The sequence below is a fragment of the Megalobrama amblycephala genome, linkage group LG11 (assembly GCF_018812025.1).
Source record: "Megalobrama amblycephala isolate DHTTF-2021 linkage group LG11, ASM1881202v1, whole genome shotgun sequence".
Lineage (NCBI taxonomy): Eukaryota > Metazoa > Chordata > Actinopteri > Cypriniformes > Xenocyprididae > Megalobrama > Megalobrama amblycephala.
Window position 1 is genome coordinate 20,763,284 of NC_063054.1, and position 14,194 is coordinate 20,777,477.

At 37.3% G+C, this 14,194-nt stretch overlaps 1 protein-coding gene across 1 annotated transcript in view; it reads right to left on the reverse strand.

Annotated features, from left to right (window-relative positions):
* Window positions 1-14,194, reverse strand: part of daam1b (dishevelled associated activator of morphogenesis 1b) — a 115,853-nt gene that overhangs the window by 32,097 nt on the left and 69,562 nt on the right. The window contains 2 exon segments of the mRNA XM_048206657.1: window positions 1,704-1,798; window positions 2,052-2,123. Coding sequence (XP_048062614.1) covers window positions 1,704-1,798; window positions 2,052-2,123 — 167 coding nt within the window.

Consider the following 14,194-nt stretch of genomic DNA (forward strand, 5'->3'; position numbering starts at 1 on the left):
ATGTCGTGTAAAGAGCCCCAAAGAAACATTTCTCATTATTATCAATATTGAAAACAGCATTTATTTGAAATGCAAATCTTTTGTAATATTTATCTTTACTGTCATTTTTGACCAATTTAATTCAACCTTCCTGAATAAAAAGTATTAATTTCTTAAAAAATTCTTTCTGACTCCACACTTTTAAAACAGTAGGGCCCCTATTTTAACTATCTAAGCGCATGGTCTAAAGCACATGGCGCAAGTGCACTTGGGGCGTGTTCAAATCCACGTTTGCTAGTTTAACGATGGGAAAAATGGTTGGCGCGGCCAGCGCATGGTCTAAAAGGGTTGTCCCTATTCTCTTAATGAGTAATGGGTGTGGTTTTGGGCATAACATGCAACAAACCAATCACAGTCTCATCTCCCAATCCCTTTAACCCTGCATACCTCGGGTCTTTAGTGACCCGGAACGTCATTTAATACCCTCCTCCTCGTTCATTTTTTAAAATTAGACATCAACCTTCTTGGTATTCCTCAATCAATTCATTATAAAGAATATAACAAGAAAAAAATCATAAAATTATAAAAGAATGCCTATTTTTGTATTCATTTTTTGTAAAAATTGTATAGGGTCACAAACGACCCGAGGTACGTATGAGTGTACGTGTATTTTTTCTGCACAACAATAATTGAATCTTAGATGACGGAATAAGTGCAATTCACCTTTATTCCACAAGGTGGCAATGTCTGATACACAATGCTGAAGTTACGACTCATTTAGACATACAACGAAATAATAAAAAAAACATGAAATGGCTCAGCGATTTACTGCAGAGCAAGTACTGAACGCAATCAAATATGACTGTAACTGGTGAAGCTGTTAGCGATCGAAATATTGATTTTGAAGATGTTGAAAATTATATAGTTTTGAGAATACGTTTGAGATCGCGAATGGGCTCATGTTCGTGACCTCAAACATAAAACTAGCCAATTATTTGCTGAATTTACTGGAAATGAGCTCTGACGAGGACAGCGGTGATGGCATAAAACATCTGCTCAAACTGAGCCCTTTCAAGCTCCAAAAGGTAACAAAATACGATTTATTTTATTCTTCTGTAATTGTTACTCTAATATCAGAGGAGTTTTATATTATAGCGACAGGTAGAGATCCTTCCGTGTTAGATACAGATCCGGGTCGATAAAGACCCGAATATGTAAGAATGATTGGCGAAACAGTCATGCATTTAAGGGTTAAAAGCCAATTGCGCAATCGCTATTTAGAATGCTATTCAGAATTTGCAAGCGGAAAAGCTGAATGCTTCTCTAGTGAGGAAATGGATCTGACCATCTACGGGACAATGGCGCAGTATATTTCAGTTGCATTAAAATAGCAACGTGCCAACAATGCGCCTGAACACACCTCGTTTTGCCCATGGCGAACAGATCCAAATGCATTTGCTATTTAAACAATGTGGCGCAGGGCGTGAAAAAGATAACTGCGTTGGGCTGACACTAGTAAAAATCACTTGCGTCGCGCCTGGCGCCACATTGCACTGGGTGTATGATAGGGCCTGAAGTGTTAAACACGTTACATATGAGTTAGTTTTGATTTATGAAACAAAATAAGATAAAACATTATATATTTTTCAAAGAAAGTAACCAAATACAAAGTCTTGGCGGCTATATATTTCATAAAGATAGAGTGTGTGCATCAGTATGCAGACCTCATGGGTTGCGTTCGCAGTGCCGTTTTAAGGCTTTCAATGGTCTTGTTGCGTTCCTCCTCTTCTTCCTTCTCCAAGGCCAACAGAGTCTTTCTCTGTAAAATAAAATGAGATGCCATGCTTACACTAGAAGCACATGTTAGCCAGCTAAGATGTACATGTCTAAGCATGGATACATGTCATGTGTTTTAAGGCCACAACGCAGAATGGGAATGTAATTCGTATAATGTATAATTAGGGTAACCACTAAGAGCTCCAATAACCATTGTTTTAAGAAAAAGAAATGACCATATCCATGAACAGTTCATGGATATTAAAAGAAAAGGTCTTCAAAAATGACATACTTACAGCTGCCATTGAATTGAGCTGGTCAATGTAGTACTCTGGCCAGCTAGTAGCACCTTTGTTCTCCTCTTGTTCCTGAGAGGAATAAAACAATAGGTTAAAAGGCACAGAATTAACACACTTTACCTTTAAATTATTGGTTTAAGCATGTCAGCATGAATATATTTAAAACACGGCTCTTGTTTTCACTTCAAGCAAACGGCATTAATCCACGCCGTCCTCTGCATGATGCCGCTCAGAGTGCACACAACAGGAACATGACACAGGGAATAGAGGAATGTGAAACAACACATCGGGAATGAACTGGGAAGGAATGTGTGGTTTTGGAATGTTATTGGGAATGACATAATTTGGACGCATCAGTGGGAATGAGACGTTCCTAACTCTGCAGCAATGAGAAATGATCTTTATCTTGAAAATGATCTTATTTTGATACCGGCCAGTTGTGTGAAACCAAATATTCAGCTGACAAAAGAGTGAATTGGCTTATCTGAGAGGCATTTATTTAATCTGTCGTTCCTTTTGCATTTAGATTGTTGCTATTTTTTTTTTCCTTTTTATGCAATGACAACACCTCTTATTTCTTTGGTTTCTTTTTCTTTGCATCATTTTTCTTGGATTTAACCAAAGTATGTGTATATTCATTGCTTACGATTATATGTAACCGAAGCACATAAAACATGCAATAAGATTCACACTGCATATATTCCCAGGTGAACATCACCTCCCCCAACACACAAACACTCTCCCAAACATACAGAGAAAAAACAGATCTGAAACAGAACATCACGCTCAAAGCACTGGCAGAAATAGCACATGCTTTAAGTAGGCCAGCAGAGATTCACAGACACCAGAGAAACAACACAGCTCCCAGATTGAGCCAATGCCGCATTAGCTGAAAACGCAGTAAGATTCAGAAGACAAGCAGGAAAGCAGGGAGCTACGTAGGGAGTAATGAATCAAAAACGAGTGGAACTTGTGAAGTGTGACAGCTTCCCTCTCAAAACAAGCACAGTCTGCCCGCACGGCCACTAATAAGGAGTTTAATTGTAGCTTATGTTTCCTGAACACACAGGAAAGGAAAAAATCTGGCATAGCAATGAGCTCCTTGTAGGAACTGTGTGGGATGTTTCACACCCGGCTCTGCCAAGCCTTTTGGGAGATGATGGCACCTCACAAACAGGAAGACTGGGGAATCTTGAATGCCGGCCTGGAGACCTGTGAACTTCCACCGTCCTGCATATTTCTCCTCAACTCCCCACACACCATTTGGCCTTAATGAGCAAAGCATCAACGTGGATATCTGGCAGGACTCATTCTCATGCTGTGGAAGGACTTCCCGCTGCCCTCTTCCCATGAGCACTTCATTCTCAGACAGACATGTCATAACGACTTGGCTGATGTTGGTTCGGAGAGGCGCTCTTTCTAGGAACTATCACTGCTTCAATATGTTCAGTTCAGATAATTACTATTTACGAAATAAGTTAAAAGCATTTAAACTGCATTGCTAAAAATAAGCACCAACAATTAGCTGAACAAGCTCAACTGTTGCATAGCATTCAAGTGAGATTAGCCAAGTTGTTATCTGCATATTTTTATGCAAATATTGGGATATCACATAAAAATGCCAGATGAAAACAGCAAAATAAAGGCCTGCTCCCACCAAAAATGTATGTTCTTCATGAAAATTCAGTCTGATTTTCGCATACAATTTGTCTGGTCAGATCAATGTGTACAAAATTCAGTAGACGTGCTGAATGAAAATGCAATTTCACTCTCTGTCAGTAGGTGGCGCTTTTAGAAATGTAGAAATACCCCAGTTACCCCTTTGCACAAAGCAGCGACATTTCTGAAGGCATTTCATTTCGCTCGTTATGGAGATGAAAAGTAGTGAAACGGTATTTACGTGTTTTCAAGCAGTTTAATTTTTTTAATTCGCTATGGTGTTCCTCAAACAATGCCAAATACAAGATTATAGAGACAAGAGAGTCAGATCGGGATTGTTCCTCTGCTATATAGTCACTTAAAAAAAATAGTCTGTCTGTGAGCTCCACCAAATTGTAGGGTTTTGTAACAGCAGTGGTGGCAAAAAAAAAAACAAAAAAAAAAACTATTTAATAGAAAAATCTATTTAAAATACATTTATTTCATACTAAGTATGAATTAACATATCACTTAAAACTTACTGATATAAAATTATAATTAAACTTTATTTGGAGTATTTCTTCATTGCACAATGCACATTTCTTAATATTATGCTTAAAAAGTGTTTTAATATCACTGTTAATAAGGACTGTATGATCTTTGTATAATATCAGTCTTTAAATATTTAACCTAAAGTACTTAAAGTGTACCTAAAGTATACTTGCAATAGTTCTACTTTAGCACAATTAGATATACTTAAGAAGATCTTTAGTTGGACCTCAGCACTACTTCCACACTATTAAAGGGCATTAAGTACAAAATTAGTTGTTCCAATTTAGCAGACTTTAAGTATATCAGTTTAGTATACCAAAAGTACAGTTGCAAGGTATTTTTTTATTAAGCACATAAATATGTCAATGTATTTGTAGTATACTTAGCACAAAATAAATGTATTTCAAATACATCTTAGTATTTGACATCTTAGCCAGATTTTTCACAGTGCATTGGAAAAGAGATTAGAACATCTGTAAAACACCACACTAATTTTCATGTTGGCCTGATCAGGTACATTAACAGGCATTCATTGAAATGCAAAAAAAAACAAAAAAAACAAAAACAAACAAACCACATAATAAAGGGGTGTAACAATATTCAAAACAAACTTGCCCCGCCCCCCTGCTGCCCTGCCCAGCCCTGGCCCATTGCATCTACACGACAAATACAGCGTTGTAGCCTAACCACCATTAACCACCAATAATCGCAATAAGTTCTGTGTTTTGTTACTTTTGATAAGAAACAAAGTGTCATCTTTCAAATTCTGGCTATTTTATCATGAAATCCAAACAAAAAAAGTTGTTTTGATGCTCTTTGTGGCGTGATAGATCACTGTACAGGCGCCTCATTTCAAGTGGCAGGTTGGAGCATGAGTGAACGCGATCAACTCTTCCTCTTTTATACTAGTTACAGAATAAACATGAATGAACATCTGAAGGATTGTTGAAAGATGCAGTACGTCTTACTGAAATGTATAATATCTCATGTAATCAGTCAATCAGTGTTTCAATGGCAAAAGACGTCCATAAAACAGTTTGTAAACACTGTGTCACATAGCATTTACTTCAGGCAAGTCATTCAGTGTCCACAGTTTGTTAGTTCTCCAGAGAAATGAACTCTCGCTAAATATATGCACTATATTAGCCTATTCACTATATTTAGCCTACTTAACTTGATTATTTAATATATGTTTAAAAGAAAATTTTAATTATAATTGAATTCATTTAAAGACAGAGCCACAATTTGTTCAGTAAACTACTGTTTAATAAAAATAAAAAAAGCAATTTTGTTTAGTTTTCTCCCCCTGCTGTACCGAACCGAACCGTGACTTCAAAACCGAGTTACATACCGAACCGCCAGTTTTGTGTACCGTTACACCCAGGGCTTGACATTAACTTTTTTGCTCACCAGCCACTGTGGCTAGTGGTTTTCCACAGTTACTAGCCACTCAGCATTTTCACTGGCCACAATTTTGATGTTGGGAAATTACATTTTATATGATTAAAGTTGACTTTGTTATGCTTAGATTACTTTATTTTGAGTCATTTTACTTGATTTTGAAGATTTAAAACCCTTTGAAACTTTTAAATGCAGATTGACCACCCAAATCAAGACTACATTGTATATCAGCTGGTATGTACAGGTGGGCAAGAGGTGGACAATACGAGCATGGGCTAATATGAGAAATTGTATAAGTTATTTGTGTTAGGCTATATAATAGAACAACGAAGCAAATTACAAAAACAATAGTAAATTAAAAATAATCTTTTTTCAGATACAGTAGGTTTATTTAACATATAGCCTACATTTATTTAACATCTTTTGTTGTTTGATTAACATTAATGACAGACAGGTATTTAATTGGGCTGCTGAATGCATGGACGTAACTGACGCATATTCGGTTATTACCCACCTGTTTATGTCCACTTAAGACATAACCAACTGTATTCATGTGAGATACTCCACACGATGGACATTTAGACATCTGTGTGCACGTGTATTTGACTATTCAGGCGCGAGGAGAACTCATCGAGCGCACGCGAGAGAGCGCTTCTGTTGCGTGTCATTCAGCGCAATTCCGCCTATCCCTCTTTCACTAATTGCATGTAAATAACGAATTGTGTGATTGAATTGTAATTTTGTGCTACGACGATCTTCGACTATCATTTGGATGTAAACTGAAATTATATTCAACCCGCCAAAGTGGCTAGTGGGAGTGGTGTTAATGTCAAGCCCTGGTTACACCCCTAATAAACACCAATTAAATATATGTGTGTGTGTGTGTAGACATGCTGCTTTATTTACAAGTTATTTTTTGCAATTTACCGATTTGTTGCATTGACTAAATTCACAACTCGGAGGGAAACGGTCAATGTTGACTGCAGTGCTACAGATCTAATCTTTCACATCTGCCAGACAGCGGTGGGTCAGAGATTCACTCTGCTCATTTGAATCCACTTGTCTATGTATTTGTTGGCCCACCGCCCAAGGAACTCAGGCGAAAAGCTTGATAGCCCCTGACTTAGAAAAAAACCCAAAAAAAACCAAGATCAAGGCTCTTCCTCTTCTGCCCATCCACCATTAACTTTTTTTTATGAAAACACTGAATGCTTCAGCAAAGAGAAAGAGAGTAAGATTACAACAGCATCCATTTATTTTGTAGAAATCAGAAAGCTCTGATTACCGATGTTTATTTCTCCACAATGGGGACAATTGAGGCAAGTCAGATTAATATCCACACTGACTATTCTTAATCGACCTTTGCCAGGAGCAGGACAGCTGATACTGTACCTGGAGCTTTGGTCTTGAGCCAGGAGAGCTTGCACACCTGAGTGCATTGAGATTGAGATCAGGGCGCAGGTGAATACTAACTGTGCTCAGCACACCGTACAGAAAGAGATGTCAGCAAAACAGTTTGGGAATCAAACTTAAAATAGTCCTCGCCCTTCACAGGGGTTATAAGAGTACTACACTCCTTACCCTTCCAGAAGCACTAAAGAGACACAAAAGATGACTTTCATGACTTGAAGAGGCCATTTTGTACACATTTTTAGTTTTGAATTTAGCCTTTTCCTTGTCCACAGTCATGGCCATTTTTAACCCCTTCCTCTGAACCTCAGAATACATATTTGCTACTTGTACATTATTTAAAAGTTTAGGGTTGGTAAGATTTTTTAAATGTTCTTGAAAGAAGTCTCTAATGCTCACCAAGGCTGCATTGATTTGATCAAAAATACAGTAAAAACACAGTAAAAAAATACAGTAATATTGGTAAATGTTATTACAATTTAAAATAACGGTTTTCTTTTTTAAAGGGGAACTATAATGCCTCTTCTGTGCGCAGAATCTGTCAGCTTAAAATACAGCTCATTTATTATAGCTTGTCAAATTTGCCCCTATATGGGTGTGAGCAAAAACACACAGTTTTTGTGTGTGTCCCTTTAAATGCAAATGAGCTGCTGCTCCCGGCTGCTTTCCAGAAGAGGGCGGAGCTTTAACAGCTCGCGCCTCGGTTGCTCAACAACAACAACGCTGGAGAATCTCACTCAGCCAAAATGACGATTGTCAGTAATGGTGTTCAGCCTTACATTGTTCAAACATAGAGAAACTCATTAAGAAGTTATTAACTTTTATGCTGTGTTCACACCAAACGCGAATAGAGCGTCTGGCGCGAATGATTTCAATGTTAAGTCAATGTAAAGACGCATTTACGCGCGTCTGGAGGTCTCGCGGCGCGAATGAGGCGTTTAGCGCGGAAGACGCGAATTCGCCTCATTCGCGCGTCTAGTTCGCGAATGGTGCTTTTTGTGCATTTACGCGTATGACGCGAATTCGCGTCTGACGCCCGAGTTGAAAAATTTGAACTTTGCCGTAAATTCGCGCCGCGTTAACCAATCAGGAGCCTGCTTGCTGCTGTGGCGGCAGGCCCGCCCGGAGTCACTCATTCAAAACGGAGGAACGACTGATATTATCAGTGAGCAGTCACCCAGAGATTTATGACACAAGTTCATACTTCTATAGAGACAGGAATAAAAAGGACCTCGCTTGGAAGAGTGTCGGTGAGGAGATTGGGCAATCTGGTAAGTTGTAAATACACATTTCACTTTTGAGTCACGTACGTTTATCGACCCGCGAATACAAAGCGGTAGCTCTCTCGATGAACGCACGATCAACATCAGCCATCTTGCAAACAGACAACCGCCTAGCACTTGCCCCTCCCACAAGAAGCGGATTTCGCCTCGGACGCGCCTCAATTTCGCTTCAAACGCTTGTTTTTTACGCGCGTCTATTCCGCTCTAGACGTGCGAATGCATTCAAAATGTTCAAGCGGCAAACTAGACGCGGTAGACGCGAATTTGACGCTCTATTCGCGTTTGGTGTGAACGCAGCATTAGAATGCATCTGGACGTTTCTGAACAGTTAGTTGATAAATTTGTGGAGTTGATTCAGCTCCTGATTTGCTCCTCAAAAAACATTTCTTATTATCAATGTTTAAAACAGTTGTGCTGCAGTGTTAATTTCGTTAATTATAAACTATGACGAAAAATGTTCGTTGAAGACCTTTTTTTCCATGACTAAAACGAGACGATGAGAGACGACACCAATGTCATTTAACAATAACGTGACTAAAACTACACGTGCAATATCGTTGACGAAAGTGAACTGACGAGACTGAAATGTGGCTAAAAGACTAAACACTTTACCAAAATCACTCTTTTGTTTTTGTCGAATAAAGGAGACAAAACATTACAAACTGTCTTTACAAGCAGTCACGCCTACAGTTGCCAGATTTCCAGAATTTAAACCCACTATCAGAGCTTTTCTGTTGAAAGAACACGTTTTACTTAATCTTTGTTATCTGGCAACCCTGCACACGAGCCCTCTCTACACTGAGGAAGAGGCGTGGATGATCTGAAAACACAGACAAGTAAGCTAAAGTTCAGCGCTCTTCATTTGAGATTTTCTACTTAAATTAAAGTGTCTATATTGCGCTGCTCGTTTACTGACTAAATCTGGGACCAAAGTGCAGATATCCATCAGTGGCTTTCAAACTGACGTACGTGAAAAGTGCCGTTCATTTTATTCTACTCCACCTTAAAATAACATTTCTAGCAGGTAAAATGTCGTATATACACAACATTCAATCAAATTAACTCATCTTTCGTGGTCAAAACGGACTGCACCCAACACAACACAAGCCAGCATCGCACTACATTAGTGCTGTTCTCGACAAAATAACGTTACCTTTGTGAAAGTGTGGATTTAGTACTTACTAGCATGAAGAACAAATAGACAGATTGCATGTAGATTTAAGGTTAAAACTCTCTTCAATACAAAAACATACCCTTCTGTGAGTTACTGTTTTTAATGTTGATCATATTATACCAGCAAGAATATTGCCCATATATTATATAATATATAATTTCCCGAATATTGATTTTATACAGTTCAACAAACAAAAGGGTAATATGTAAATTTTAAACAGTATTGTCAGTATTTTTGCAACGAAAGCCACAGCAGAGCTGCAGCACACAAGCTGTGTTTCGTGAACGAATCTGCGGCTTTGAACGAATCATCAATGATTCAATGATCCATTCATAAATACAGCCACTAGGGCCCTGTCCCAAATGGCGCACTTCATGTGGACTTTCGGTCTCGTGGACTTAAATTGCGCATGCTCGCCGAGTCTACAAGTCCGTAGGCCGTCCCATTCAGCATTTTAACGCTCTGAAGTGTGCTCAGCAGCGCCCCCTTTGTACCCTTGAAGCGGTCTTCCGGGAAGCCCGCATAGATGCAGGCTCCACGCACTTTAACTACCCAGGAATCTTTGTGAAATGCCAATCAGACAACGGATGTGAGGAGATTTTGCTCAAGAACAAAAGATGACATGGCTGAGAAGAAAATATTTAAGTGAAGGTATCATTACATTTTGTTTTTTTTGACCTAGGTGTACATTTTACCAGTTGTTACCTACAGTTTATACAAACATTCTGGTCATCGACCAGTGGTTGATATCTCAAATATAATAATAGCGCGTTGAACAAAACGATTGCATTATGATTCATTAAATAAATAGAACCGAATGTCAGGGCTTTACTGAGTCATATGTAAACCTAGTATTTATATTTAAACCTGTAAATTCATCTGAAATTCACGCACATGTTTATTATGTGTTAAAATTGTAATCTTAGTTCAAATGGAACATTATGTATTATTACAACTGTATACATTATTTAAATAAGCATGTATATATTGTTTAATACCTAGGTGGCATAAGCAGGCTGTGTATTTGATATGGAGATAATATTTTGCAAAAGAAAAGAAACCTGTTCTCGATGCTAAATATTATGCCCGAACCTGCAGGTCCTGTCAAAAAAACAACCAGACCGTTATTTCCGGCGTGACGATCGAGTCTGTCCCAAAAATACGAGGAAGTCCACAAGTCCGGAGTGTGCCATTTGGGACAGGGCCTAGCTTTGATACTGAAAGAATGAATGACTCGATGATTCACTCATAAAAACAGTGACTTACCGCCACCTACTGGCGGTTTTAATGTAATATTTAAAAGTATCACTTTGTTTTTATCATCATTGTATTTATTGCATTTAAAAAAAAAAAAAATTATTTAAGGCATTATTTATTTTACAAAGGTATTTATAAAGGTAAAAAATGCACTGAAAAAATCGATTTAAGAAGGTAAATATTGTCCCTTATTAATGAAAATGTGTAACTGCAGTCTAAGTGGAAAAGAGAGGGTATGACAGATGTTAAATCCCTCAGGGGGTACGACACTCTAGAAAGTTTGAGAACCACTGAAAGAGGATATGTAGAATTGCACAAGTGCTACTGCTGCTATGAGTGCAATGTCAATACAGTCTCTTACCTTGATTCAAATTTTCATAAGCTTACATGAATTGGTCTAAAGAGAAAAATTATGACTATTTTGTCTAAAGACTACATATAAAATAGCTATCAAAATGAATGTTGGTAACTGTAGTTTGACTGAAAGTAATGACTAAGACTTGACAAAAATGTGATGACTTTTCATCGAATAAAACTAGACTAAAATATGAAAGACTAAAACGACTAAAATGTGACTAAGACTAAGGAGCATTTTCATCTTAAGATAAAGACTAATAAGACTAAATCAAAAATGGCTGCCAAAATTAACACTGTTGTGCTGCTTAATATTTTTGTAGAAACTATAATCATTTTTTTCCCCCAGGATTCTTTGAAGAATAGAAAGTTCAAAAGAACAGCATTTAGGAATATAATCTTTAAGACTAAATGTAAATGATCTCTAATGTTGCTGGGAGATTTTTGTGTCATAATTTGTTTTTTTTATTCTCTACCTGACACTTAAAACTATTTGTTTTGAAATAAATAACCACACATGGCTGCTCTCTGGCCTTGAATGCAGGTTTGCTGTCTTGTCAAAAACCTTTTTTACTGCCCCATACTGCAATAACTACCTACGGTGGCCCAGTAGTGCACAACACAACGAAATTAAAAAAGCAAACATAAGTTCACAACACAACGAAATCGAGACACAACACAACAGAATCGAGCCACAACACAACGGAATAAAGCCACAACACAACGAAATCGAGCCACAACACAACGGAATCAAGCCACAACACAACGGAAATGCTCCCGACCACTAGGGGGCTCTCAGAGCTCGGTAAAGTTAGTTTTCCTTGCCACTGTTCTATAGAGTCGGCAGTAATATCAATACCACGATTTGTTTAAACAGTATGTAACCACTGCATATCGACATGAAATATTAATTCAATATCACCTACGTGCAAAATAGCTTCATATTTAGGCCTATACTTGTGAATGATTTGACGCGCTACCACGGCGCATGATGAAGGGAACGTCTGCCAATCCCACTAAGTGGTTAAAACGTATAATTTGTATTCATTAAAATTACTTTTAACATTTAAAAACAGACATATTCAAATTCCAAAGCTTGTCAGTATTACCAACAGGAACAACCTTTGGAATTTGAACATGTCTGTTTTTAAATGTTAAAAGTAATTTTAATGAATACAAATTATACGTTTTAACCACTTAGTGGGATTGGCAGACGTTCCCTTCATCATGCGCCGTGGTAGCGCGTCAAATCATTCACAAGTATAGGCCTAAATATGAAGCTATTTTGCACGTAGGTGATATTGAATTAATATTTCATGTCGATATGCAGTGGTTACATACTGTTTAAACAAATCGTGGTATTGATATTACTGCCGACTCTATAGAACAGTGGCAAGGAAAACTAACTTTACCGAGCTCTGAGAGCCCCCTAGTGGTCGGGAGCATTTCCGTTGTGTTGTGGCTTGATTCCGTTGTGTTGTGGCTCGATTTCGTTGTGTTGTGGCTTTATTCCGTTGTGTTGTGGCTCGATTCTGTTGTGTTGTGTCTCGATTTCGTTGTGTTGTGAACTTATGTTTGCTTTTTTAATTTCGTTGTGTTGTGCACTACTGGGCCACCGTAACTACCTCTTCGCAGAGCCTGACAGGTTAATAAAACATCATATCACATAGTACAATGTGCACGTTTATCTAACTAGAACAAAAAAAAAAAATCAATCCTCATAATGACACCTTTAAAAATAATGTTTTGACTTTAAAATGCAAAAGAAGGCAATTCAGGCGAGTTTGAGGGAAGTCAGTTTTCAAAGTTAGCGTTACCTGGTCAAGCAATAAAATTATTGTTTCTGGTTTGTGCTCCATCACGTCATTTGATATCATATGAGAGATAACAGAGAGTCACCTATGACTCACCTTGTTAAGGTCAGTGCTGAACCTGTGATCAGATTGCAACTGGTTTAGCAGCTCTGCTGATAACTATCAATCAACGTCCTATACAGTATGATTATGAATAAGATTTTGATCACCATCTGTCATCAGATCATGTGTTTTTTTTGTTTGTTTGTTCATAACGTGTTTTTTTAGGGCTGTCAATTGAATTATTTATATACAAATGTACACTACTGTTCAAATATTGGGTTCAGTAAGATTTTTTTTTTTTAAGAAATTCATACTTTTATTCAGCATAGATGCATTAAATTGATCAAAAGTGACAGTAAATACTTTTTGTTACAAAAATATTTCAAATAAATGTAAAAAAAATATATTGTGGTTTCCAAAAAAAAATTAAGCAGCACAACTGTTTCAACACTGATAATAATAAGAAATGTTTCTCGAGAACCTAATTGTCTGAGAGATCATGTGACACTAAAGACTAGAGTAATGGTGCTGAAAATTGAATCACAGGAATAAATGACACTTTAAAATATATTAAAACAGAAAACAGTTATAATTAGGGCTGTCAATCGATTAAAAATTTTAATCTAATTAATTACATACTCTGTGATTAATTAATCTAAATTAAATCGCATACATAATTTTTGCTGTGAAAGTATTAAATATTTCAATTCAAATGAATCAATGCAGGGTTTTCCCTGGGTCAAAAATGGTCTTCGGTGTTGACAGACATGGTCATCCACACAAACAGTAAAAAGTGCCCTACCCAAGTGATCTGCGAGCCCCATACTGACAATAAAGTACCCGTCACTCTCACTGTAATTCTTTCTTGCCCTCTTTGCAAAAAAAAAAAAAAAAAAAAAAAAAAAGTGATTTTATAGCTTTGTAAGAGAAGATGCTTTTTTTGCTAAACCTGAAAAGTATTAAAAAGTAGCATTTAGAAGTTATATTAACTAATAATATAATTTTCTACCATATACAATTGAATGCACCTAGCTAACAACAACTTGCTTTGTTCTGGTTTCACCTCATTCCAGTCTAAACTAACTGATTTTATAGGTAGGCCTAATTTACTACACATTGTCATTTAAATAACCTGAAAATATTGTGGATTATTAAGGCTAATTTTACTAAACACTCTTGCTAAATGGGGTAAGCACAATTATGTTCTCATTTCAG